At 51.1% G+C, this 27,395-nt stretch overlaps 1 protein-coding gene across 1 annotated transcript; it reads left to right on the top strand.

Moving 5' to 3' along the window:
- The first annotated feature begins 3,129 nt into the window (after window positions 1-3,129).
- LOC107106707 (sodium/nucleoside cotransporter 2-like) lies at window positions 3,130-27,173 on the top strand. Its single transcript, XM_015406887.1, has 16 exons — window positions 3,130-3,180; window positions 4,370-4,460; window positions 6,325-6,514; window positions 9,478-9,619; window positions 10,375-10,488; window positions 12,407-12,484; window positions 13,894-13,974; window positions 14,672-14,752; window positions 15,460-15,585; window positions 16,458-16,588; window positions 17,313-17,481; window positions 18,137-18,334; window positions 20,815-20,896; window positions 21,160-21,258; window positions 21,540-21,654; window positions 25,937-27,173. The coding sequence occupies exons 1-16, from the start codon at window positions 3,130-3,132 to the stop codon at window positions 26,061-26,063; spliced, it is 1,875 nt and encodes a 624-aa protein (XP_015262373.1). The 3' UTR covers window positions 26,064-27,173.
- The last annotated feature ends 222 nt before the right edge of the window (window positions 27,174-27,395 follow it).

Genomic DNA, 27,395 nt, shown 5'->3' on the forward strand with positions numbered 1-27,395 from the left:
ACCTATTTATCTACTTGCAATGTCTTTCTTTCGAACTGCTAGGTTGGCAGGAGCTGGGGCCAGAGACGGGAGCTCACTCCGTCATGCGGCAACTCGGGTCTCGAACTGCTGAACTACTGACCTTCCACAGCCTGCAGTTCAGCGTCTTAACCACTTGAGCCACCGCAGCTCAATGTGTATGTCATATGCAAAAGACTAGAGTGTTTTTCCCCAAGGGACACCATACAAGGGGGGAATACCTTATATTTCCATACATTCCAGTTGCTTGAGGGCCCTGGAGGAGCCGGTTCCATCCCCACCCCACCCCTGTGCCTTATGTTTGACTTTCCTGCCATAGGGTTTTCCAGGGAAGAGACATTCAGAGGTGGGTTGCTGTTGCCTGGCTCTGCACAGCAACCCCGGACTTTGTTAGAAGTCTCCTATCAAGGTATTAACCGGGGCTTGACCCTGCTTAGCTCCCGAGATCAGATAAGATAGGGCTAGCCTGGGCCATCCAGGTCAAGGAGCATGAAAGGTTACTCACAACTTAATTCATTGGGAAAAAAACCCATGTGTTTTCTCATTTTCTATTCATGAAAGGTCCTGATAAGGGATTTTGGACCAGTACGGCTATAAACGACTCTTGCCCAATATTGTTCAAAACATGAATTCTTTTTTCAGACCGACTGTGTCACCGGCAAATGGGAAACGTCAAGCACTTTGTAGAGTCTTCTTTGGGTTAATTAATCTAAGTTTAGATCGGAGCGACAGGCTTCATGTTAGTCCTTGTTCCTAGCCTGGTCAAGACATGAGCAAAAGGCAGGGGGGGTCAATTTAGTCTGGCTGGTTTGGTTACTCGGGGTGAAGCCCCTTAGGGGTATTCGATCGCTTTGCAGATACGTTCTGGGAATTGAGTTTTAAATCAGAACGGGCAGGAGGGTATCTGCTAGGAAGCTAAAAACTAGAACGTTGTCGTTTCAATGTGATTGCATTCCCAAACAAGCCATTCCCCCCCCACCCCCCGTGCTCCTCCCTTGCTGCTTCTGTCTTCTGGTTGGCTTTTCAGTTTGTTTGCTGTGTATTCAGTTCCATCTCTCTACTCTGTCCACGTTGTGTTTGTCATTTTCCTTTTAGCTTGCCCTATCCGTCCGTCACAGTAGCTACAATAAACCGCTTAATTTGTCTCAGTTACATTATGGAGTTTGTGTGTTCTCTAATTACTCGGCGTTTTCCCACTGTGGCTACGTAAGAGCTGTTGGAGTGAGCGACTCAGGATGCCTGGACTTTGGGGAGGGGGCACTACATCGCTCTAAGGGTGTAGAGGTATTCTCTCCTTGAATGGGATGCCTCTCTTTGTCTTCACCTGGGAGCTGCCCTCTGACCCCTCCTCTTTCTCCCTTTGTCCTCTCCCTCTCTGCACATGGCCTTCCATGGAGACCCATGTCTCTGCAGGTCTCTTGTGTCGATACAATTGCCCTCATAACCCCACACACATGATGCCAGACAAGCTGGCCATTTGTGATAGGGGAAAATACTCTTTAGGGTCCCGGTCACACAGGCCGTAAATGCAGAGGGGAAGCGTGGCAGTTTGGCCCGGAGCAAAATAACGCGCGGCCATCCGATCACAGGTCCCGTTGAGGTCCCGTGGGTAGGGGTGAGGTGGCGATCACACGACGATCCTGCAGTGCGGCAAAGAAGCGGTGCGGCGTGATCTCACCAACGGCATGCGCGATTCTGCGGCGCAACGGAACTTTCGCTTTCCTCTTCGTGCGCATGTGCCGTTGGGTGCTTGTGTGCATCCTGTGGAGACTTGGGGGGGGGGGAACCTGTTTGCAACGGGACATGGGCGGGCGTCGGATGCCACGGACGACCACCGGAAACGCGATCAGACGCCAGCCCTTGCCCCGCAGTTTCCGGAAACTAGTACCTCGGAGGTACTAGTTTTTAACTCCGCATCTTTGGCGGGAAGCCTCGGGTTCGCCATGGGAGCTCTACGCTTCCCAGATGTTGCGGTGTGATCGCGCCCAGAAAATCCACCTATCATCTGTCTCAGTAGCGTGGCTAATGCTCCGTGTGACCACAGCCTAGATTAGGCTTCTGTCTCTCCTTTCGACTGCAACCTGAATGTGAACTGGATCTACTTGAATCAATGTAAAGTTAACCTTTTTTGCAGTATACTTCTTCGGAGATATATTTACTGCACTCAGGATCACACTCCAATGACTGGGCAAACTCTGCTATATTAACCAAGTATCCCGATAAGAGCCCCTTCTTCACTGGTGTTTCTGTTCCAAAATAGGAACGTGGAGCAGAGGAGACTACGGACTGCAGCTGAGCGAACCTCAGGTGTGTGCAGAGGGAGGAGCAGGAGTTTTGCCAGGATGGGAGTTCTACCTTCAGTTCTTTGGACTGTGCTGTTAATCGATAACCAATCCATTGCCCAGCTGGGAGACCGAGCAGATTCAAGAAGGAAACCTCCGTGACACCACAGAAGCGACTTGATTCTCCCCCCCCCCGCCCCCCGTGAGTTGTTCTGCTTCCGGTTTCTGAGGGTTGGGTATTAGAAATTGCCCGATGGGGGGCTTTGGAGAGGAGAGACGGGCTCTCTGGAGCCCCTGATGGAAGCTGAGGGGCCCAGAGCAGGGTGTGGGATACCTGAACTGGTGGACCAGTTGTCAAGGATTATGAACATCTAAAGTTGCCTTGTACCAAGTCAGACCACTGGGTCCATCTAGGTCTTCATCTTAACTGGGCGCAATTCTCCAGGGTCTTGGGTAGCTCTTTCCCAGCCTGTGATCCCTCTCTGTGAAGATGCCAGGAATCGAACCTGGGACAGTCAGCACCCAGAGTAGCTGCAATCTCTATCGTGTCACTTCTGTGCAGGCGGTTTGTGTCGTTAAATCTGTCGGTGGCTTCCTCTGTCTCCCTTGTGGAGGAAGCCCAGTTAACATCTGCACTCAAAGTCGAAAGCCATGAAGTCAGGGATGCAGAGCCGGAGAACGGAAGTGGGCAATGGTTCATGGGTTCCCTGAAACCTGGGAGGATGTTGCTCCATCCCTTCCTAGAATTACTGTGCGATCTGTGTCTTGTGGTTTAACCCTAGAGCTTGTGTGGTGGCTGCAGCGTGCCGGGGAGATGGGAGAAGTCAGGATGTCGCTCGAAGAACGCGGTGGCCACGAGAACCCGGCGTTGGAGCTGACGGTAAATGACTCCCTGTCTCATTAGCTCTGCCCTTTGCACTTTCCCACACGACACGACAGCAACTTTCGTTGTCTACAGGAATGCGAGGGAAATCCTGAGGTGACAGTGAATCATCGCAGTGCTGAGGTGCAGGAAGAAAAACGTGCACCACGTGCTCCGTTCCAAAAGTACCTCACCTATGTTTATTTACTTCCGTTCTCGTCCGCCTGTATCATTAAAGACCCCCCCCTTCCAGCTTTTCTCCCTGTGCTCTTAGCCAGTTGTTCTCAAATTGTGGGTGGGTGCCCCAAAGTGGGTCACAGTTCTCTTACATGGGGGCCCCAGTCCGAGCCAGTTTGGTGTGGTGGTTAGGAGTGTGGACTCTAATCTGGGAGAACCTGATTTGATTCCCCTCTCCTCTGCATACAGCTGCTGTATGACCTTCGGTCAGTCACAAATTCTCTCAGAGATGTTCTCTCAAGAGCAGTCCTCGAAAGAGCCCTCTCAGCCCCACCTATCTCACAGGCAATGTTCCCTCTTAGCTATGGAGTCCTGTGAGCAAAAATTCTGCTTTGTGAGCTCCGGGCATTAAAAGTTGTGAGCAGGTGATTTGGCTACTGCATCAATTAGTTTGCTCTGGAGCCCTCCTTCCTGAGCTAAGACAAAAATCTGTGAGCCAGAGGCTAGAAAACAGTGAGCTAGCTCACACTAACTCAGCTTAGAGGGTACACTGCTCACAGGGTATCTATTGTGGGGAGGGGAAGGGAAAGGAGATTGTAAGCTGTTCAGAGACTCCGTCAGGTACTGAAGGGCAGGGTATAAATCCAATCTCTTCTTCTGTCCTTCAAGACCAAGAGAAGATGGAAGAGAATGGCTATGAAATGCCACCTTGTGGCCCACTAGTGCTCTATAATTATAAATGCTAACTTTACAACTGATGTGAGGCTCTTGCCCTTTATGTCAGAGAGAGGGAAAGAACCACGAAATTAACTTTGTCAGGGGGGTCCTGGAAAATAGAGTAAGTTAAGATGTGGGTCCCACCAGAGTTTGAGAGGCACGGCCGTAAGCATCTAGGGACTCCGTATGAAAGGCCCACACCCCCGCAGCATGCTGCCCTGAATTCCCCATCTCTTTGGAAGCCCTTCCCCAAGGCAGTATTTCAGTCCCTCCCCATCCTTATTTTATTCATGTGAATCCCCTCAGGTTGAAGAACGCCGCAGAGCCGTTTTCCAAAATGAGGCGGTTTTGCCAGGCTCACGCCAAGACACTTCACAGGATCGTCTTGGGTCTCTTGGCTGCAGGTGAGTCCTTGAGACGGGCACGCACCGTCTGTACATTTGGGGACAGGGAGGACAAGGGAAGCTGAGGTTCCGGATCACGTGGGTTTCCCCTCTCTTGCTGCAAACCCACAGAGATGGAATACTGGTGGGCGGGGACTGTGCTTGAGTGACAGAGCTAAAGCTGTGTCCACTCAGTGGTCGTGCTATAAGCACAGCCGGGAGAAGCCCTGACAAAGAGGTCCTCAGCATGATGCCCGTGGACGCAGAGGTCCATCAGTGGCTATTAGCCACAAGGTATAGATAGGGACTCTGGGGCAAGTGATGCTCTGTCATCTTGGTGCTTGGGGGGGGGGGTCAACAGTGGGAGGGCTTCTAATGTCCTGGCCCCACTGGTGGACCTCCTGATGGCACTGGTATTTCTGGCCACTGTGTGACACAGAGTGTTGGACTGGATGGGCCTTTGGCCTGATCCAACACTGGCATCTCTTATGTTCTTATGACGCCAGGGTCCCCACCGACTCCTTTGCTGGTCCCTACGAAGTGCTTTCAGAAAGCAGTACCCAGCAATGCTTCTCACTGGCTGCGCATGTAAAAAGGCATCCTGTTAAAAGAGTCCTGAAATGTTGAAGAGTTTACTTTTTCATGTATAACCTCGCTCCCAGACATTTGGTGCTTATTAGTTGCTGTAGATTTTCCGGGCTGTGTGGAACCATTGGTTCTACAATGCTAAGACCACGGCCACACAACCCGGAAAATCTACAGCAACTAATGAACTCCAGCCATGAAAGCCTTCGACAACATATTTGGTGCTTAGTTTCGCCTCCCGCAGCGGTCATTCTGTGACTGTGCCCACTGCCCTCGGTCTAAATCCCAAAGGTGCCCACGAGTTCATCGTTTGGAGACCCCTGCCCTGCCATGACTCCTATGGCCCAGCCAGATGCTGATATAGCTGGACAGAAGTTCTGGCACTGAACGCAGGGACATATGCGAAGCCATGTTGGATCAGGCCAGTGGCCTATCCAGCCCAACACTCTGTGTCACACAGTGGCCAAAACCCAGGTGCCACCAGGAGGTCCACCCGCAGGGCCAGAACTCCAGAAGCCCTCCCACTGTTTCCCCCCAAGCACCAAGAAGACAGAGCATCACTGCCCCTGACAGAATGTCCGCCACTGATGGACTGGTGCTCCATATGTTTCTCCAATCCCCTCTTGAAGCTGTCTGTGCTTAGTGGTCACCACCAGTTCCTGCAGCAGTGAATTCCACATGTTAGTTCCTCCTTGGGTGAAGAAGGACTTCCTTTTACCTGCCCTAAGCCAACTTGCTCACTAATTTCATGGAGTGCTCATAGACTCAGAAAGATTGGGGGGGGGGGGGCTGCTGTAGATCTTATTGGTGCATCCCGATCATAGCCCGCATCTATGTCACTTCACATGCAGGAACACTAAGGCACGCTTAGCAACGCACGGCCTGGCATCCCTCTCACTGCAGCGTCTGAGAATAAGGATCTCAGTCTCTTAAAAATCCATGGGAGAAGGGAAAGCCAGTGCCACCCTGTGATAACTGAACTGATCCACTGCCTGTGGGTCTCGTGTCTCCTCTTGAGAGCCAGTTTGGTGTAGTGGTTAAGTGTGCGGACTCTCATCTGGGAGAACCGGGTTTGATTCCCCACTCCTCCACATGCAGCCGCTGCTGTGACCTTGGGTTAGTCACAAGTTCTCTCAGAGCTGTTCTCTCAAGGGCAGTTCTGGAAAGAGCTCTCTCAGCCCCACCCACCTCACAGGGTGTCTGTTGTGGGGAGGGGAAGGAAAAGGAGTTTGTAAGCCACTCTGAGACTCCAAGTGAAAGGCAGGGTATAAATGCAATATCTTCTTCTTCTTCTTTCTAGCTTACCTGGCCTACTTCATTGCAGCCTGTTGGCTGGACTTCCAGCGGGCCCTGGCTTTGGTCGTTTTAACATGTTTGGCGGTCTTTCTTGGGCTCTACACCCTGGTAAAGAAGTGGTGCGGGGCAACTATCGCCCGCCTGCTCAGCCCTCTTGGGAAATGCTTCCGGCGCTCCTGGTTTTGGCTGAAATGGTGAGTTGGGTTCAGGCCTGTAGCCAGGATGTTGTGGCTTGTGGGGCAAATTTTTTTCTGGTGGGATTGCCATTATTTTTCTGTCGGGGGGGTCACTCTGGGCCTGTGGAAGTGGGGCTCTGGACGAGCCACGGCCCCACTGGAGTTCCTTGAATCTTTGGGTGGAGGGAGGAGGTGCCACCGGGGCTTCTTCTCGTCGGGAGAATATGATTCGCGCTCGTCTTTTTAAAGGGTCTGTTTAGCATGCGGCTAGCTGCAGCACGGCCAGGGAGTGTGTGCCTTTTAAAAATGTTGGGAAATGATTTTAAAATAATTTCTGAGGGGAATCTTGTGAGGCTGTCCCTTTAAGGGAGGGGGCAGAGCCCCCAATAGCCCCACCGTAGCTGCAGGGGGCGGGGTTAATTTCACTTCAGTCGCACGTTACTGCTTGGACCATCTCCACCTAGGACAGCATCCCCATAAGGATTCCCTGCTGGTAACGTTTTTTGGCTGTTCCCAGCGTGGTGTAGTGGTTAAAGTGCCCAACTAGGATCTGAGAAACCCAGGTTCAAATCCCCACTCGTGCCCTGGAAGCTTGGTGGGTGACCCTGGGCCAGTCCTTCCCTTTCGGCCTAGCCTACCTCACAGGACTGTTGTGAGGATAAAACAGAGGAAGGGAGAACAAGATAAGTTGCTTTGTGTTCCTGTTGGGGAGAAAGGTGGGATACAAATACAGTAGTAGAAGAAGAAGGGATTGGATTTATACCCCACCCTTCACTACTTGAAGGAGTCTCAGAACGGCTTGCCATCCCCTTCCCTTCCTCTCCCCACGACAGACACCCTGGGAGCAATGCTCCCTCTAAGCCGTGGAGTCTTGTGAGCAGAAATTGTACTTCGTGAGCTACTGGCATTAAAGTTGTGAGCGAGCGATTTGGCTACTGCATCAATTAGTTTGCTCTGCAGCCATCCTTCCTGAGCGAGGAGAAAAATGTGTGAGCCGGAGACTAAAAAACCATGAGCTAGCTCACACTAACTCAGCTTAGAGGGAACACTGCCTGGGAGGTAGTTGGGGCTGAGAGAGCTCTTCCAAGAACTGTCTTTGAGAGAACAGCTCTCAGAGAACTTGTGACTGACTCAAGGTCACACCAGTAGCTGCATGTGGAGGAGTGGGGAATCAACCCCGGTTCTCCCAGATTAGAGTCTGTGCTCCTAACCGCTGCATCAAACTGGCTCTCAAGTAAATAAATATGTAGTGGCGGTTTTCCAATAGCAATAGTCTGAATACGTCCCTGTAGTGAGAAGCTCCCGAGATCCTCCAGTGATGTTCTTCCGGTGCTACAATATCTTTTTGGACATTCGTGCTGTGGGATTTCCTTGGTGTTGCCTTCCTTCCTATGGTATCCATCCACTTTCAGTCTCGGTGATCCAATAATAAAGCTACCAGGGCCACACACTTTCAGGTCCCTGATCTTCACTGTGTTTATCTGGAAGCAAAGCAAATGCCGCTGGATTCTTATTCCCAACAAAATATGTCCAGGAGGCCACCTTTTAGCCAGCGTGGTGTAGTGGTTAAGATTGGTGGACTCTAACCTGGAGAACCAGGTTTGATTCCCCACTCCTCCACACGCAGCTAGCTGGGTGGCCTTGGGCTAGTCACAGTTCTCTCAGAACTCCCTTAGCCCCACCTACCTCACAGGGTGTCTGTTGTGAGGAGAGGAAGGGAAGGAGATTGTAAGCCACTCCAAGGCTCCTTACAATAGAGAAAAGTGGGGTATAAAAGCCAACTCCTTTTCCTCCTCTTCCCCCCCTCCTCCTCCTCCTCCTCCTCATCATCATCTTCTTCTTCTTGTCTCTTTTGCTCCATAATCATCTACTGTTCAGTAATGATTCCTCTTTCCCCCTATTATTTGATTGGATTTCAAAAAGAATTTCAAAATTACATCGGAATAAGCACTAATCATACTCTTCCGGTAACAACCCTCCTCCGGGCTCATTACAAAATAGCCATTCTGCTTTTCTGTAAATATAAAGACCACTTACAATATGCGCTAGTCATTCACCTGTAATGATCTCTTTCTCACTGTACAATGGTGTGACAAAACAGGGCATCCCTGATGCTTCAAAGAGAAGGGGAAAAGGCGGGGAAGGGGGGGGCAAGGAAAAGCAGGAGAGAACCCCATTGGCTGAGGAGATGTACCAGTAGCCAAGTATTTAATCAAAGCATTCTCAAAATGTGTTCCAGAATTTTGTTTTCAGCACCCAAACACACAAAGCTGCCTTACATTGAGTCAGAACACTGGTCTACCATGGTAGGTAGTGTCCAGGGGTCATTTTGTAGAAAAATAGGTACAGGAGCTCATTAGCAAAACTTATTTGCATATGCCACACCCCTTGACATCACCGGGAGTGTGTCAGAAGGCAACACCCACCGCTCAGGCTCCACTGGACTGTTTTGGATTGCTAGCTGTTGGGGGGGGGGGGGGGGAACGTACAGATCTGTCCTCGCAGAGGAGGGAGAGCTTTTACCTGAATAAAACTTGGTCTTAAAGGGGCCACTGGACTGTTTTGGACTGGGGGGGCTCTGCAACTTACCTGGCTGCATCTTGCTCTGCCTGAGGGCTGCTGGGAGCAGGGGGTGGGGCTTGTTGCATGTGCCCGCCCCCTGGGCTCTTGACTGCCGGAGCTCTGCTCCTGTGCGCTCCTGCAGGAAATAACCCCTGCTAATGTCTACTCTGACCGGCAGCAGCTCTCCAGAGACTCAGGCAAAGGTCTTTCACATCACCTCTTGCCCGGTCCTTTTTTAGCTGGAGATGCCGGGGACTGAACTTGGAACCTTCTGCATACCAAGCAGATGCTCTACCACTGAGCCACAGCCTCAAATGTTGCATCAACTTCAATGTCTTACTGATCCCATGAGAGCAACGGAATAAGGCAGCCCTTGTCCCAAGGTGTATCTCTGTAACGGCATTCTCCTTTTTCCCCAGGGTGCTGTGTATCATCATTTTGATCGCTCTGATCATATGGCTGGTTCTTGACATATCCCAAAGGCGGGAGCAGCTAGTGTCGTTGGGGGGTTTCTGCACATTGCTTCTGGTGCTCTTTGCCAGCTCCAAACACCACAGGGCTGTAAGTAGAAGCACTTCTTTTGGTTTGGGCCTTTGAGATATGTGATGCACGTGATGTAGTAATCCGCTTCTCTTTAGAACATTAGAAGACCCCTGCTGGATCAGAGCAATACCCACCTAGTCTGACACCCTGTCTCACTCAGTGGCCAATCAGTTCCTCTGAAGGGCTAACAAGAGGGCATAGAGGCCAAGGCCTTCCTAAGAACATCAGAAGAGCCCTGCTGGATCAGACCAGTGGTCCATCTAGCCCAGCATCCTGTCTCTCCCAGTGGCCAATCAGTTCCTCTGGAGGGCTAACGAGAGGGTATAGAGGCTGAGGCCTTCATAAGAACATCAGAAGAGCCCTGCTGGATCAGACCAGTGGTCCATCTAGTCTAGCATCCGGTCTCACCCAGTGGCCAATCAGTTCCTCTGGAGGGCTAACAAGAGGGCATAGAGGCCAAGGCCTTCCTAAGAACATCAGAAGAGCCCTGCTGGATCAGACCAGTGGTCCATCTAGCCCAGCATCCTGTCTCACCCAGTGGCCAATCAGCTCCTCTGGAGGGCCAGCAACAGGGCATAGAATCCGAGGCCTTCATAAGAACATCAGAACAGCCCTGCTGGGACCCGTCGTCAGATACATGCAGAATCTAGCTCATCACTATACTTGTGTTCGCCATGAAGTTCCAAGTTCTGCCTCCCTGGGCCGCTGTTGACCCTTTCACAGAATTTCCCCTGGCTTCCTGCGCTCATTCCTGTGTTTGTGCTGGATTGTAGGTGTCCTGGAGGGCTGTGATCTGGGGTCTTGGCCTGGAGTTCCTCCTCGGGATCTTCATCATCCGGACAGAGCCTGGATTCCAGGCTTTCCAGTGGCTGGGCGAACAGATCCAGGTATGGAGCAGCGTGACCTGGCCAGACGTCCTAACTCAGGCCAACGTCAGGACCTCTTTTGGGGAGACATAAGGTGGTGAGAAGGATGCTAGTGGCAAGAAGCAAAAACTGAGGCCAAATAGTGTTCCATCTATACTTCGTGGATAAAAGCCACCGATGGACCTCTGCTCCAGATGTTTCTCCAATCCCCTCTTGAAGCTGTCTATGCTTGGAGCTGCCACCACTTCCTGCAGTAGTGAAGTCCACATGTTAATGTCTCTTGGGGGGAAGGAGGACTTCCTTTTATCTGTGCTAAGCCAACTGCTCATTGATTTCATGGAGTGCCCACGAGTTCTTATAGTGTGCGAAAGGGAGAAAAGTACTTCTTCCTCAATCTCCTCTATCCCATGCATAGTTTTGTAAACCTCTATCATGTCACCCCTCGGTCATCGTCTCTCCAAGCTAAAGAGCTCTGACCTCTTTGACCTTTCTTCATACAGGTGTTCCATTCCCGTATTCATTTTAGTTGCCCTTTTCTGCACCTTTTCCAATGCTGTAATATCTTTTTCTGAGGTGTGGAACCGTACATACTACTCCAAATGAGGCCACACCAGATATAAATCCAGGGGTGGCATGGGGTGCCATTCACAAATATTTATTTGGTAGCACATTTCCATAAGGAAAACACTTACGACCTTGCAGAGGGAGTGCCGGATTTGGAGCAGGGGAAACCTGGCTTCAAAGCTAATTGGTGAACCCGGTTCTTCATTTTCCTTCCTGTCAGCTGCAAAATTAGAATGTTAATTCACAAGGCCACTCTGTGATCGGTCAATGTGATAGCAGGTGTCAAGTGCTTCAGCCCTACAGAAGCCAAAGCCTCCCCCCCCCCGCCCCAGCTGTCTCCCCCCAGCAAGAGGTATTCAGTGGTCTGAGGCCTCCGAATGTGGGAACAGCAGGCGCTCTTTGCAGGGCAGGTGAAGCCCTCTGAGAAGCAAAGCATGAAAAGATTATTTTGTGGGAATTAGATCTTGTATAAATGGCACAGAATAAGCCTAAGCCTATCACTAATCTGGTGATGGAAAGCGCTGTCAAGTCGCAGCCACTTTATGGTGACGCAGGGGTCATTTTGTAGAAAAAGAGATGCAGGAGCTCATTAGCATAACCCACTAGCATAATTTATTTGCATATGCCACACCCCCTGACATCACCGGAAGTGTGTCAGAAGGCAACACCCACCGCTCAGACGCCACGGGACTGTTTTGGATTGCTAGCTATTGGGGGGGGGGAACGTGCAGATCTGTCCTCGCAGAGGAGGGAGAGCTTGTACCTGAATAAAACTTGGTCTTAAAGGTGCCACTGGACTGTTTTGGACTGGGGGGCTGGGAGGAGCTCTGCAACTTACCTGACTGCTCCTTGCTCTGACTGAGGGCTGCTGGGAGCAGGGGGCGGGGCTTGTTGCATGTGCCCGCCCCCTGGGCTCTTTACTGCCGGAGCTCCGCTCCTGTGCACTCCTGCTGGAAATGACCCCTGTGGTGACGCCAGAGGGTTTACAAGGCAAGAGAGGAACAGAGGTGGTTTTCCATCGCCTGCCTTTGCCTAACAACCCTGGACTTCCTTGGTGGTCTCCCGTCCAAGTACTAACCAGAGTCGACCCTCTTAGCTTCCGGGATCTGGTGAGATCAGGCTAGCCTGGGCCATCCAGGATGGGGTAGCACACATCTAGCATTATAAAAAACCAAAAACGCTTGCTTTTCTTTTTGTCTGGAAGGACCTGCAGTGTCACAGATCAACTTTAGCTTTACACCACGAGAGGCCTAATCTTTAACAGGCCCATGTGCTCAGCCAGTGTGCTCAGGAGCAGAGAGCATCCATCCTATTCCAGACCACTCAAGCGAAGGCAGCTCCAAACTCAGCCACAGCTTTCTGTCTTCCCCTGCAGACCTTCCTGAACTACACCACGGCCGGTTCCCGATTCGTCTTTGGAGACCAACTGATTCAGAATGTTTTCGCCTTCCAGGTCAGATTTGGGAAGGAGCTTCTCTCTCGGTCCCTGGTGTAACCAAGGCCTTAAAATGAAATGGCTTTTCAAGCAGCCAGGGTGGGATGGTGCTCGCTTGGGCGGTGGGCTACAGTCCGGGCAAGGACCTTGAACCGGATCTCCCCCCAAAATGGGCCAGAAGAGACCACATAACAAACACCCGGCAGTTGTCAAAGATCCAAATGTGCTTTCCTTTGCCAGTCCAGGTGACTGGGCCAGTTCATGGCACCCTGTCTTTATCCCCCCCGGGTTTGCCTCCTGGATCCCGCTCTGTCCTTCTGTGCCATGTTTCCGGCCCCAAACACTAAAGCAACAGCACCGTGCAAGTTATATTTGTCATACATAAAGTATGAAATAAAGTATGAAATATGTACACATACTAATCAACTTCAGCATGTTTTTTTTTTGTAATTTTCAATTTTCACTACTTTCAGATTTGTATATACACTTTACTTTTGATGCCTTTAAGACCTGAAGAAGGCGTCAGAAACGAGGCTATACCGGTTCTCGTAGTCTTGCAGTCGTCTCATATTTCTGCCTATTTCGAGTCTTCGGCGCTGTTCTACAACCCTACGGGGTCTTTTTTTGACGTGACAGGTTTCTATAGAATAGATGGTTCTTGTAAAACATATCCAGTTGGATTTCTATTATGTTCCAGTATATGTTATGTGGTATTTCAATGAGAGAATCACAGATATAAATACAAATAACAATTCTGAAATTGATTAGTATATGTTTGTTTCATACTTTATATATTACAAATATAACTTACACAGTGCTATTGCTCGAGAGATCAGACTACTACACTGTGGTCCTTGGGTCGAGTTTGTACATACTTCCTGCCCCAGCAGCTATACATGCTCGCAGGGGTCGTTTCGTAGAAAAAGAGCTAGGGGAACTCATTAGCATAACTCATTAGCATATGCCAAACCCCCTGACATCACCGGAAGTGTGTCATAAGGCCACACCCCCTGACATCACCAGAAGTGTGTCATAAGGCCACACGCCCCGCCCCCAACGGTCCCGGCCGCCCCTGCCAGCCTTGCAGCTCCACTGCCGAGCCCCATGAGGGGCCCGGCGGTGGACCTGCAAGGCCGGTGGGAGTGCAAGGAAGCCCCGCGAAGGCCCTCCCTGGCCCCAGGCAGGCAGGGGTGGGGAGAGGCAGGGAGGAAGCAACTTACCCTCCCTCTTCTCTTGCCTCCTAATAGCTGAATGAGGGCCGGAAGCGGGGCGGCTGGAAGCAGGGGACGGGGCTTCGTCATGTGCCCCGCCCCCCGTGCGATCCCCCGCGATCCCCCCCGAAATGACCTCTGCATGCTCGGTTGTAGCATCAGGTTTGGTATGGAGGTGCCAAAGACTGATGTACTCTGGGCCTTTTCTGTCTCCAGGCTTTGCCTATCATCATCTTCTTCAGCTCGGTGATGTCCGTTCTCTACTACCTGGGAGTCATACAGTGGGTGATCCTGAAGGTAATATTTGGCATGAGGCTCCAAGTGCTGGAACCAATGGCTACTGAGCACTTCTACAGTTGTATTCTGATAGTGTGGGGAAAACGGGGGTTCGTTTAAACTATGGGATTTTCCTGCACGTTATTTCTGTCCGTTGTGTGCTTGTCCTGTCAGGGGCTTTTTTGCACGTTTTGCTCCCTCTAGTGGTCACTTCACTCTTTCGCTGTTTCTCTGGGTTTTTTATGAGCACTTTAAAGTGCTCATAAAAAACCCCAAGGAACAGTGATGAAAGGCTGAAGTGACCACTAGAGGGAGCTTGGACAGAGAACCCCCATTTCTTGTGCAACACATTCCGTTTCATCTACAAGACGAGAGGAACAAATCCTGATTTGTCTGTCTCCTTAGCACCTCCAGACAGGGAGGATAACACCACCCCAAACCCATTCCCTGTGGTGATAATACCCCTAAAAAACATTCCCCATGGTTAGGAATTGTTGTTGGTATGGCAGCACACAGAGGCTGGTGGGATGTCTTGATGAAGGCAGCTTTGTTAGCAAGCACAAAGTCACACAGGCTGTGATATGGCTGAACTGTCTCGGACAGGTGAAAAAGTGAGGGGGAGGAATGGCCCTTTAAAAGCCTCTTTGCTGGGCCCTGCAGGTTGTGTGAATGGGCAACAGTGCCCCCTTGTCTAATTATCTGTGGCTCCTTCTTGCAGTTGTCTTGGATCCTGCAAATCACCATGGGCACAGCACCCACAGAGTCACTGAGCGTGGTAGGGAATGTATTTGTCGGGATGGTAAGTAGGTTTCCTTCCACTGCAGGGGGTGGAATTTCAGTTACCAAACAAGGGAGGCCACCGCTATCGGTCTGCTATAATTCAGATTGGTACAGTGAGCCACGAGCACAAAGCAAGAAATATAATAACATGGTAGTTGATATTATGCAGTGTATGCATTATATAAAATTAACCAACATGAAACTTTCTGAGTGTTTCTAAATGCCTCTTCCAATTTCAGTCCCTATTTTTTTTTCATATACATGATACGGAATTCCTCTTCTGGTGTCATCTTAGAAGAGGTGTTCTCTGTTGACACACCAAGGAAGGGAATGCCTCTTCCAATACCCAGCTGAGAGGGGATGCCTCTCCCAACACCTAGCACAAGTTAAAGATTAAAGCCCAAGAAGCTAACACAAGTGAAAGGTTGATATTTCAAAGTAATGATAATCTGGTAGGTCAGACCCACCCTGAATTTCACCCTTGCATGTTCCTAGTGCCCCAGTACTCCTGAGCAAAGAAAGATCAGGTTGCACACTGTTCTTCCTTGGGCTCCTCGTTTCAGGGCTCTGTCTCTCCTTTAATTGGACTGCAGTTGCCAGGCAGGAAACCCCTTCCTTCCTTCCTTCCTTCCTTCCTTCCTTCCTTCCTTCCTCCCTCCCTCCTCCCTCCCTCCCTCCCTCTCTCTCACAGGCAAAAGTCTTCAATACACACCTTCTGCCTTGCAGACGGAGGCACCGCTGCTGATCCGCCCTTACCTGATGGATATGACCAAGTCGGAAGTCCACGCTGTGATGACCGGCGGCTTTGCCACTATCGCTGGCAGTGTGTTGGGAGCCTACATTTCATTTGGGGTGAGTATGCCATTCAACAGCTAGCTTCGAGTCCAGCAGCACCTTGTGTGTTTGTGTGTGTGTGTGTGTTAAGTGCCGTCAAGTCACTTCCGACCCCAGGCGACCCTATGAATTAATGACCTCCAAAAAGTCCCGTCATTAACAGCCTTGCTCAGGTCTCGCAAACTGAGAGCCATGGCTTCAGTTGACTGACTCAATTCATTTCGTGTTGGGTCTTCCTTTTTCCTGCTGCCTTCAACTTTCCCTGGTATTAGAGACCAACAAGATTTTGGGGGGTATGAGCTTTAGAGATGAGCTGGCAAAGGGACCTTTGACTCTTGGAAACCTAATACCCTTCCAAATCTTGTCGGTCTCTAAGGTGCTAGTGGACTCGAAATCTCGCTGTTCTGTTTCAGCCCAACACAGCTACCCTCCAAAACTATGCCGTTTAAGGATCTGATAGAGGATCCAAAAATTGCATTTCACCCATGACACTGTTCAAACATAGAGGTAACCAGTACACAAAAATTGTATGTTGACTGTGCTGTCAGAATCCTGAGTTTATCACTTGGGTTCGGCTTAAAGTGACAACTTTATCAGGGCCCTCGACAGAAAAGTGCTCGCGTTCTTTCATGGCTGTGGACATCTCCTGAGCAGGAGTTAATGACTGCCCTTGTCTCCAACCAGAGTTTCGAGAAGGTGACATTTCCCCAAGCGAGGGGAAGGGACAGGGCAGATGTTATGCTTGTGTAAAACAACCCAGAAGGAACAAGAGATGAACACGGGACAATTGCGAGCTGGCTGACTTTGCTATCTCTTGCCCAGTCCTGATTTCTCAAATCCTGCTTCTCAAATCCTGCCTCTTATTCACTATCTTACACCTTCTGCTGCAGATTGACGCCTCGTCCTTGATCGCGGCCTCTGTGATGGCCGCGCCCTGTGCTTTGGCAATGGCGAAACTCGTCTACCCAGAAGTAGAAGAGTCCAAGTTCCGGAGCCGGGAGGGTGTGAAAATTGCCCGTGGGTGAGTTAAAATAGTTGTATTCGTCTGCTAGAATGACACAGAATTAGATTGGAGAAAGAGGGCTTTCCCTCATACTCATTTTCCTTGATTTTGTGTTACTTTGGTTTGGTTTTTTTGGTTCAGTACTAGGAGTGTGCAAAAAAAAAATCACCTTTTTAAAAATTTGGGTCTCTGGGACCCGAAAAATAATGGGTTTCCTGAATATTCCCGAATTCCAATATCGATTTTGTATTGGTATTCGGGTAAATATTCGGGAAACCCGAATTTATTCGGCTCCATTATCTCTATTTGGACTGTCCCCATAGGGTATAATGAAGAAGGGATTTAAACTTTAAATGCTTGCTGAGTTCACTGACCGAGTCATGCCGTGGTGGCAGCACGACTCCCTGAGTGAACTCAGCAAGCATTTTAAGTTCACTCGCCAAGTCATGCCGCAGTGACTTTAGAAGGCATTTAAAGAGACTTCTGAGCAAACATGTTGAAGATTGCCCTGCAAGACATTTCATGGGCAATCCCTCCTCCTATTGCCACTTCAGTGGTGCCCCTCTGCTCCTGAATCTCTGGGAAGGATCCTTGCTTTCAGAGGGTAGCTGCATTGGTCTGCAGTCAAACAGCTAGATTCAAGTCCAGTAGTACCTTAGAGGCCAACAAGATTTTCAGGGGATGAGCTTTCAAGAGTCACGGCTCCCTTCTTCCAGCCTTCTTCCTTGGTATGTTCTCACAGAGCAGAGCAGAATATTCTGGAAGCCATCGGCAACGGTGCCTCGGTTTCTGTGGGTCTGGTGGCTAACATTGCGGCCAACCTCATCTCCTTCCTGGCAGTGCTGGAGTTCATCAATGCCACGCTCGCTTGGTTGGGGAACATGGTCAACATTGCAGGACTCTCCTTCCAGGTAACCCCCTACAAGACCACCACGCTGACTGCGAGGACACCAGGATGATCACAGGGTGGAAAGGATACACTTTACGTAGAGACTCCTCCAGGCCTTGATTTCAACTGCCCCATGCTTGGATTAGCAGCCCTAATAGTCCAGATTAGCCCAATCTTGTCAGAGTTTGGGAGCTTTTTGTTGTTGTTGTTCAGTCGCACAGTCGAGTCCGACTCTTCGCGACCCCATGGACAAGATCCCGCCAGGCCCTCCTGTCTTCCGCCGTCCTCTGAAGGGAGCTAAGTAGGGTTAATACTTGGAGGAGAGACCACCAAAGAAGACTTGGTTTGCTATGCAGAGAAAGGCAACGGCAAACTACCTCTGCTCTGCTCCTGCCTTGAAAACCCTGTAAGGTAGAATTTCATAGGGTTCCCATAAACCAGCTGTGCCTCAAGAACCGACTTTAACTTGAATTACTATGGCTGTTCTATACTAGAACGTCACCCATACTTGGTGAAGGAAATGGCATACAATTAGCAGGTGAATTTGTACCGAATTGCGATTGTGGGCAATATGGAAGCCAGAAGGGATGAGTGGGAAAGAAGGAATGGGCGGGCAAGAGGATGGATAGTTAATTTGTCCACCAAGTTTATTCACAAGCCCTGTTTCTGCTTCCCAGTTGATCTGCTCCTATGTACTGATGCCGCTGGCATTTCTGTTAGGGGCCAGCTGGGAAGACGCGGGCCTCGTGGCCGAGATGCTGGGAGTCAAGCTCTTCTTGAATGAGTTTGTGGCCTACCAGCAGCTGTCCACTTACAAACAGCGACGACTGGACGGGCGTCCTGAGTGGGACGAGTCGCAGAAGCAGTGGATTTCTGTAAGTGCACCGGTGACTCGCGGTTGGGACAGGGAAGGGAGGGACAGATGAGAGGGGGGGAAAGAGGAGGCGAATGCGACTCATCCATTCCACAGTGCGGAAGTTTTCTGAGAGCTGCTCCTGCCCTTTTTGTGGATGATCTTGAGGTGCGTTAGAGCAAAGTCCGTCTCTAGGGGCTCAAGGGCAAGGCCGCAGAGATCATCCAGGGCCCCAGGCAAAATATATCCTTGGTGATCTCGTCCTGCACTCTTCTCCTCCTCCTCTAATGCGGTCAGTTGATAATATAGCGCAGGCATCCCCAACATGGTGCCCATGGGCTCCATGATGCCCACCGACACTTTGCCTGGCACCCGCTATGTGTTTTTAGAAAGTGGGGCTCTTGCCCAGGAGGGCTTCTGATTGACCTTTGGAGATTTGATTGCCTGTGCAGATTTTTAGAAGAAGAGTTGGTTTTTATACCCTGCTTTTCTCTACCTTAAGGAGTCTCAAAGCGGCTTACAATTGCCTTCCCTTTCTCTCACCACAGTACATACCTTGTGAGTTAGGTGGGGCTGAGCAAGTTCTGAGAGAACTGTGACTGGCCCAAGGTCACCCAGCAGGCCTCATGTGTCTCAAAGTGGCTTCCAATCGCCTTCCCTTCCTCTCCCCACAACTGGCCCCTTGGGAGTTAGGTGGGGCTGAGAGAGTTCTGTGAATGGCCCAAGGTCACCTAGCGGGCTTCATATGGAAGAGTGGGAAATCAAACCCAGTTCTTTCCAGATTAGAGTCCGCCACTCTTAACCACTACACCACGCTGGCTTTCTAACATTTCATAACATTGCTATGGGAGCAGCTGCCACCGCAGCACAAGGATCTTCACTGTGTGACCGAAGATAAGATGTGGTGGCCATTTTGTGACTGGCTTACCTTTTGAGGCAGCCATTTTGTGGCACTGTGTCAGAGGGCTGAGCAGAGAGAGAAGTCAGCGACCCGGCAGAAAAGTGTCAGGTGGCCAACACGCCTTTTTGGCTGGCCCAGGAGCGGGTGGGATGGCAGCATGAGACACCTGACCCACAGCCAGGCCTCCTTGGGAGTAACACCCTGCTGTCATACTCACGAGCAAGGCACAAAAATCAAGAAACGAGACAATCAGAATCTGCTCAGGAAACCTTATCACCACCCCTCTTACCATCTCCCCACACGTGACCCTGAATCCAACGTATAGTAAAACAAGCACGACATTTATTCAGGAAAGTAATGAAGTAATACAGGCGGGTGAGGTTGGAAAGAAATTCGAAGGGCTATACAGAAACAAAAAACAAAACAAAAAACAAAGCTTGTAAAGAGCAGTTTCCATTGTCGCACTGAGGCTTTGTGGGAGTTTTAGAATCTGGCAACTAGTCTGAAGGACACCAAACGTTCCTCACCCGCCAGGCATTCTGCGGTTTTTTTCCCCTCGTGTAATCCCTCTCACAATCCATCTACAGTGCAAAAGGACAGTGGTGCGAACGGCAAGGAGCGGATCTGCCGCACGCGCAGCCCTTTGATTTCCAGCAGGGCAACCAACACACCTCAGTATTCCCTTGGAGAATTACAGGGGCCGTGCTCTCCTTGCACCATATACTAGAGCTTCTCAGTCAGTGACACAAAGCTGAAGGATGTGTGTTTGTGCGCATTCCAACTCATCGCGAGTCGACCCTATGAATTAATGACCTCCAGAATGTCCTCTCATTAACAGCCTTGCGAACCGAGGGCCACGGCTTACTTTGCGGAATCCATCCACCTCCTGTTGCGTCTTCCTCTTTTCCTGCAGCCTTCAACTTTCCCCAGAATTATTATATTTTCCAGTGACTCCTGCCTTCTCACAATGTGACCAAAGCACGATAGCCTCAGTTTGGTCTTTTTAGATTCCAGGGAGAGTCCCGGCTTGATTTGACCTGGAACCTACCGATTTGTCTTTCTGGCGGTCCACGGTATCTGTCAAACTCTCCTCCGATGCCACGTTTAGAAGGGACCTGGTTAATTTGCTAGGAGGTAGAACAGCCCACTGCGAGGCCATTGAGGGCTAGCCTTTGCTAGTTCTGCACAATTTGTCCCGCTAGTTAGGCGGGTGAAATATCACAGCAGCTTCCAGGGAGATGACTGGGAAAAAATTGAGATGGAGGAGCACAGTGTCTGGAGGCAGTTGGGCCCCACACTCTGGACTGCATCTGGCACGGCGTCTCAGAAATAAGGACGATTTGTCCCTTTGGTTAGCTAATGCTGGGTCATGCCAGGATGCAAGCAGGTGCCGCATAGAGCCCCGATCATCAATGAGGGACATGGATAGGCCATGCTGAGTCGTACCGGGATCCTTGTGCTCTCTGCCTCTCCTGACATCTCTCACGGGTGTAGCGCATGCAGGGATGCAGCTATTGAGTCTGACAGGGAAGGGTGAATAGATGGGAGTATCTGTTGTGTTATCATGGCACCAATAATTCTCTCTCTCTCTCTCTACCCAGGTGAGAGCTGAAACCATCACCACCTTCGCTCTGTGTGGATTTGCCAACCTGAGCTCCATCGGGATCATGCTGGGCGGCTTGTGTGAGTTAGCAGCCCAGCACGGAGCGTGCCCTTTCTGAGGCTGGGATGGATGAGGAGGTCTGGGGAGATCTCCGTGCCGTTTGCCAGGACCTCAGAGAGCCTTGGCAAAACCACCCAGCCCCACCACACCATAGCTTCCCTGTGCAGTCTTGCCAAGTTGCGGCTGTCGCTGTCTCCAGCGCTACGGCTTTCCGGGGGCTTCGGCTTGTCAGAACCAGTGTCTGACTCAGCTCCTCCTGCTCTGTCTTTCTGTTTGTATCCAGCGACCCTGGCACCGCAGCGCAAGAGTGAATTTTCTAGCATCGTCGTAAGGGCTTTGTTCACAGGAGCCTGCGTCTCTCTGATGAACGCCTGCATCGCAGGTATCGTCTGGGTGTCTGGGGATGGCAACGGCTCCGGGGATATGTGGGAAATTGAGAGGATTGGGTTCAAGACCAGGAGTACTGGAAGTGCTGGGAGAAAGGGGAGCGGGGAAACTAGCTGAGGCTGACTTTGGATCATTCACTTAACGGATCAGACCGCATATAGGCAATGCAAACCCTACTGGGCAGGTGTCCGTGGAGGACTCGACTCAATCTGCGTTAACAGTATTCCTACTGTCCAGAACCTCTCAGCCTTCTCTTGCGGTTTCTGCGCCTCACAGGTATCCTGTATGTGCCCAGAGGAGAAGTGACCGATTGCTTAGGCTTCTTCAACACGACAGACCTCAACTCTACCAGCTACCCTGTCTATGTTTGCTGCACGGACCTTTTTGGAAGGTGAGTGAGCCCTTGATGTCTCTCGCAAAGTATTTGGGATAGAACGCCAACTCTGGCCAGCTGGAGGAGCACAAGGGCCTGGGAAAGGGGCAGGCAACCGGCAAAATCTACCAGTGGAAGGTGTTGGTATCAGGCCCACAGCTACAGTGGGGCGTCTTGGGGCTAGGCCCCCTGACTTACTGTCCAGGCCCCACAACTTCCCATCCAGCCCAGGGCTCCCGAGCAGCGGTGGATGAGGGGAAGGAGCCAGGTATTCCTTTAATTTGGTTAGCCAGTGTTCTCTAAGAAATTTAAACGCCCCCTAACTAAAGGAATAGGAGCTGCGGTGGCTCAAGTGGTTAAGACGCTGAACTGCAGGCTGTGGAAGGTCAGTAGTTCCGCAGTTCGTGACCCGAGTGTGCCGCATGACGGAGTGAGCTCCCGTCTCTAGTTCCAGCTCCTGCCAACCTAGCAGTTCGAAAGCAAGAAATTGCAAGTAGATGAATAGGTACCACTTTGGTGGGAAGGTAACAGCGTTCCGTGCGCCTCGGTGTTTAGTCATGCCGGCCACATGACCACGGAAATGTCTTCGGACAGCACTGGCTCTTCGGCTTTGAAACGGAGATGAGCACCGCAACCCTAGAGTCGGATTTGACTGGCTTTCGAGCAAGGGAACCTTTACCTTTACTTTAACTAAAGGAATCCTGGCTACGGGCCTGGTTGGTATGTTGAGCAAACAAAATGTGGTAGGAACGTGCGTGGCCACACACCGCCCGTAGCACCACAGGGGCTCACCTTGACTCTTGGGCCAGAGAACCAGGCCTGCACGTCGAGCAAAATGGTCTGGTGTGCCAATGTTCAACAGACACGCAGGGGGATTGCTTCCCTCTGGGACAGAAGGAAGCCAAACCTCCACGCCCCTCCACGTGCCATCATGCTTGGTCCTCAGTGACTGCATGGACAGTTTTACCTGAACCTGCCCCTGGGTTAAAACTATGCCTGGCCGTTTTTAAACCTTCCAAACTCAATGTGTTGCCAGCAGATCAACTCTTTGAAAAGGGGGGGGGGAGCGCAGATTATTTACAATGTAAATGAGTTCACATCTACGAATAAGATTTGTTCTCACCGGTTGTTGGATGACTGACAGCGTGGCAGCTAACCAGCCCTTTAAGCTGGGCACTTTTACAAATGAGATATCATGAAAAGTGTCTGGAAGAGGCTGTGTGGAGCCTTTGCTGACAGTCCACTTCCCAAACCATCACTCAGGCTGGCTCCTCCCCCCCACCCCACCCCCGGCCATTTCTATTATGCCTGGATTGAAATCTGCCCCCCACCCCCACCCCGGCACCTGTGGGTTATGGGAAGCAGACACCATGCCTAAGGATCCCCTGCAATGCTCCCGCTAAACTGTGGAGTCTCGTGAGCAATTATATTCTGCTTTGTGAGCTACTGGCATTAAAGCTGTGAGCCGGCGATTTGGCTCTTGCATAAATCAGTTTGCTTTGGAGCCATCCTTCCTGAGCCAAGACAAAAATGTGTGAGCCGGAGGCTAAAAAACTGTGAGCTGGCTCACACTAACTCAGCTTAGAGGGAACACTGGTCCCCTGTCTTTGAAGTGCATTTCAAGTAAGCCCTTGGGAAGGTGTGTGAGTACGTGTGTTAAAGTGCCACCGTGTGGCTTCCAGCTTATGGCGACCCTATGAATTAATGACCTCCAAAATGTCCTGCCGTTAGCAGCCTTGCTCAGGTCTCGCAAGCTGAGGCTTCCTTGATTGAGTCCATCCATCTCATCTTGGATCTTCCACTTTTCCTGGCATTGCTGTCTTTCCCAGTGACTCCTGTCTTCTTGTAACATGGCCGCAGTACACTAGCCTCAGTTTAGTCATTTTGGCTTCCAGGGGAGAGTTCAGGCTTGAGTTGATCTAGAACCCATTGATTTGTCTTTCTGGCGGTCCACAGGATCTATAATACTCTCCTCCAGCGCCAAAAGTATGCTGGTGCTTGATGGGCGGGAGGAGCAAACAGTGTGGGCGGGGGGTGTCCTTCAGACAACCAGAAACTCATCCCCAGGGCCTTTTTTTTGTAGAAAAAGCCCAGTAGGAACTCATTAGCATCACAGGCCACACCCAACAGCAGAAACCCATTAGCATATTAGGCCACACCCCCATGCCTTCTCTTGGCTTGCCCGGGTGCCCCGTGGCTGCAGGGAGCCTGGGCAAGCCAGCCCTTGGACATGCCTCCCCGGTCCTTCCAGGGGGCCCCCTGGCCCACCCGCCTCGGAGTCACTGTGCGGGGGTCGCTCTCCAGGCCTTCCCTCTGTAGCCACGCACGCAGAGGTTTTGGCTGTAGTGGGCGTGGTCAGCTCTGAAGCCAGCCGGAACTCCGTTCCTGCGCGTTCCTGCCCCAAAATAGCCCTGCTCATCCCCTGCTGTCAAGTGAAAGTGGGGACGAGGCAGAATGAGGAACCCTCCTGCCTTTCACGCTTTTGACAAGACACGGCAGACATGCAGAGACAGCGGAAAAGAGGACTCCTGGAAGATGGGAAAGGGTTGGGGGAAGGATCACTGCTGCTGACCTTGAGCGCTATTGCTTGCTGAAAGAGAGGCTGGAGAATGCATAAGAGATGCAAATAACTGGAAGATCCGCACTTAGTAAAAGAGATAAAGGGGAGAAGAGAGTCTGCTGGCCTGGATTCCTTAGTAAGAGATCCAACAGATCTCTTTATGTGTCGTAGGGGCTATCAACTCCCAGGACTGAAGCCTGGTAAGGCAAGCAGAAAAGCCCCACAATCTGTCTAGAACTCCGAGCGACTCTGGGCCTTGCAGAGAGTGCCACGAGTCTTCTGCATTTGGGCATGGCATGGCGTGATTTCTGGCAGGACTACAACCATGAAGGTTGTTAAGATATTCTCCCTCAACGGCGCACAGTTTGCAGTTTCTTTGAATTTCTTTTCAGAGGACCAGCAGATGGCACCAACTTCCCTTTTAAAACACAGACTGCGAGTCCTGGATCTCCCTGCCTGTATTTGGTGGCCAGGTTCCTCAAGGAAGCACCCAACTGCTAACTTGCTGGGTAGTTCTTAGAGGATGCCACAGACATCTGGCTAGTCTTTGACACAGATAATCGACATCACTGAACTCCTTACCTAATTTCAATTCTGGAAATGCTCCTTTCGGGCATCTAGAAGTTCGTTTCTTTAAAAAGAAAAAGAAAAAGGAGTTTCCATGGTTTGCGGCACAAAGACTGCAAATTTCTCAGCCCCCAGAGAGGTGGCGGGGTGTGATCTCTCTGACCTGGCTTCATTGGATTTGAAAATCCCCAATGAAATGTGATTAACACATGGGATTCACTGCCACAGGAAGTGGTGGCGGCTACAAGAATGGATGGCTTCAAAAGGGAATTAGATAAGCATATGGAGCAGAGGTCCATCAGTGGCTATTAGCCACAAGGTATAGATAGGGGCTCTGGGGCAAGTGATCCTCTGTCTTCTTGGTGCTTGGGGGGGGGTCAACAGTGGGAGGGCTTCTAATATCCTGGCCTTACTGGTGGACCTCCTGATGGCACCTGGTATTTCTGGCCACTGTGTGACACAGAATGTTGGACTGGATGGGCCTTTGGCCTGATCCAACATTGGCGTCTCTTTATGTTCTTATGAAATCTTGCGTTCAGAAAGCCCAAACTCCGCATTCAGAATAAACGGTGAGACGTGCATGGTCTAGTCTGATGAAAAAGTTTGGGATTTTTGAAAAACCAAATACGGAAGAGGGCAAAGGGTATGGCAGGAGGAGGACACCTGGCCAGAGGTGAGAGGAGAAAAAGAGGCATTCCATCCCCTGGCCACTGGAAGGGCCACCTGGACCATCGACCAGCTTCTGAGCCAAGGTCAGCGGGGTCAGTTGCGTCATCCAATCGGCAGCTTCAGCGATGACTTATAGAAATGGTCCCGAGTACATCCCCGTTGAAGAGTCAAATCTGGCATCGTGATCCTTATAACTTTTCTAGGGAGAGTGATCCTGCAAGCCTACATTCATCTTGACAGTTTCAGAGGGCAGCCGTATTGGTTGGCGGCAGAAGAGCGATCTTCGAGTCCAGCGGCACCTTAAGAGACCAAAGACATTTTCAAGGGATGAGCTTTTTGAAAGTTATCTGACGGAGGGAGCTTTGCCTCTGGGAGCTTATCGCCTGAAAATCTCATTGGTCCCTGTGGTGCTACCAGACTTGGATCTAGCTATTCTTGCCGACAGCTCCTAAGAGTAAGGGATGTTGGGTTGTGCTCACAAGGTCACTGTCTTTTTTCCCGCAGCGCAACCAGCATCGACGGGTCTCTTTCTTTCTCTGGCGTATGGGAGCATCAGGACGTCAACATTACGAAGATGCACCTCCAAGGATGCTGTGGTCACTACAACGCCACGGCCTGTGCCGGGGTGTAACTGCCGAGGAAGTGGGCCAGGACTGCACGACGAGGGTGTCTCGCTGGCAGCCCTGCCGTAATGAAGGACAGAGCAGCCCAAACAATAAACTTTTTTATACTGGAACGCTTCCTGCGTGCATGCCGAACGACGACACGGAGGAGATGCCACTCTGGAACATCAGAATGAACAGGGGCATGAAGGAAAACCGAGAATGCTGGCAGAGCCTGCTGAGAGGAGGAGTTTGGCGGGCGTGCCAGACCCCCCGCAATTAAATGTCACGCCTAGCAGACTGTGCGTCCTATGCTGCCACGTCGACAGCTAGGGTGTGTGACGAGCCTCCTTTCGTCTCAGTCCATTAACTCATGCCTGCTCTTCCATTAGCTACTTAAGACAGGACAACAGATTCTGTTTAGGTCTGTCGTCACTTTCAGAAGGTGGTGTTCTTCTTTGCCAAATGCGGCCACTGGGGCTGCTTTTTTCAAGGCAGGGGGAGAGATCTGCGTGGGGGGAAGGCCCGACGGGGCACTGGGGGAGCTGAAACCCCTCATCAGCATTGCTGGCCACCAGGCGGGAGCTGAGTGGCTCCTTGCTCCTGGCTGCCGGGGGCCCGCCGGGAACTTTCCCTGCAAGTTCAGTGGCCGGTCCACCTCTGTCGCCAAAGGTGAACTGCCGAGCACAATCATTTGCGCCAAAGCGTTTGCAAAAAGGAAATCCAGTGGCTGGAAGAACAGGAGGGCTGCCTTATACCGGGTCAGACCGTTGGTCCATCTAACAATTGAAGCCCTGTGCGGTCTAGGATCAACAGATCTTCAGGACCGTCTCTCCCAATATGTCCCTCGAAGGGTTTTGCGCTCCTCTGACCGACATCTACTCGTGGTCCCCGGCCCAAAGGATGTACACCTGGCCCCAACCGGAGCCAGAGCTTTCTTTGCTCTGGAGCCAGCCTGGTGGAACCCACTCCCGGCTGAGATCCGGGCCCTGTGGGATTTAATGCCGTTCCGCAGGCCCTGTAAAATGGGAGATGTTCTGCCAAGCCGATGGCTGAGGCGGTCGTGATCCATCTATATTGGCCTCCCCTGCTCTGCCTTGCATTATTCCATTATTCCATCCAGTTTGGTGTAGTGGTTAAGTGCGTGGACTCTAATCTGGGAGAACCGGGTTTGATTCCCCACTCCTCCACTTGCACCTGGCTGGATGACCTTGGGCAAGCCGTAGCTCTGATAAGAGCTGTTCTTGAAAAAGAGCAGTTTCTGTCAGAGCTCTCTCAGCCCCACCCACCTCACAGGGTGTCTGTTGTGGGGAGGGGAAGGGAAAGGAGTTTGTAAGCCGCTCTGAGACTCCTTTGGGTAG

The sequence above is a fragment of the Gekko japonicus genome, unplaced genomic scaffold, assembly GCF_001447785.1.
Source record: "Gekko japonicus isolate JY-2015 unplaced genomic scaffold, Gekko_japonicus_V1.1 scaffold1207, whole genome shotgun sequence".
Classification (NCBI taxonomy): Eukaryota; Metazoa; Chordata; class Lepidosauria; order Squamata; family Gekkonidae; genus Gekko; species Gekko japonicus.

Coding starts and splice junctions, on each gene's coding strand:
- LOC107106707 (XM_015406887.1), top strand. CDS start 3,130: ATGTCGCTCGAAGAACGCGGTGGCCACGAGAACCCGGCGTTGGAGCTG. Junction 9,620..10,374: donor GCTCCAAACACCACAGGGCT/GTAAGTAGAAGC, acceptor GCTGGATTGTAG/GTGTCCTGGAGGGCTGTGAT. Junction 18,335..20,814: donor CGCAGAAGCAGTGGATTTCT/GTAAGTGCACCG, acceptor CTCTCTACCCAG/GTGAGAGCTGAAACCATCAC.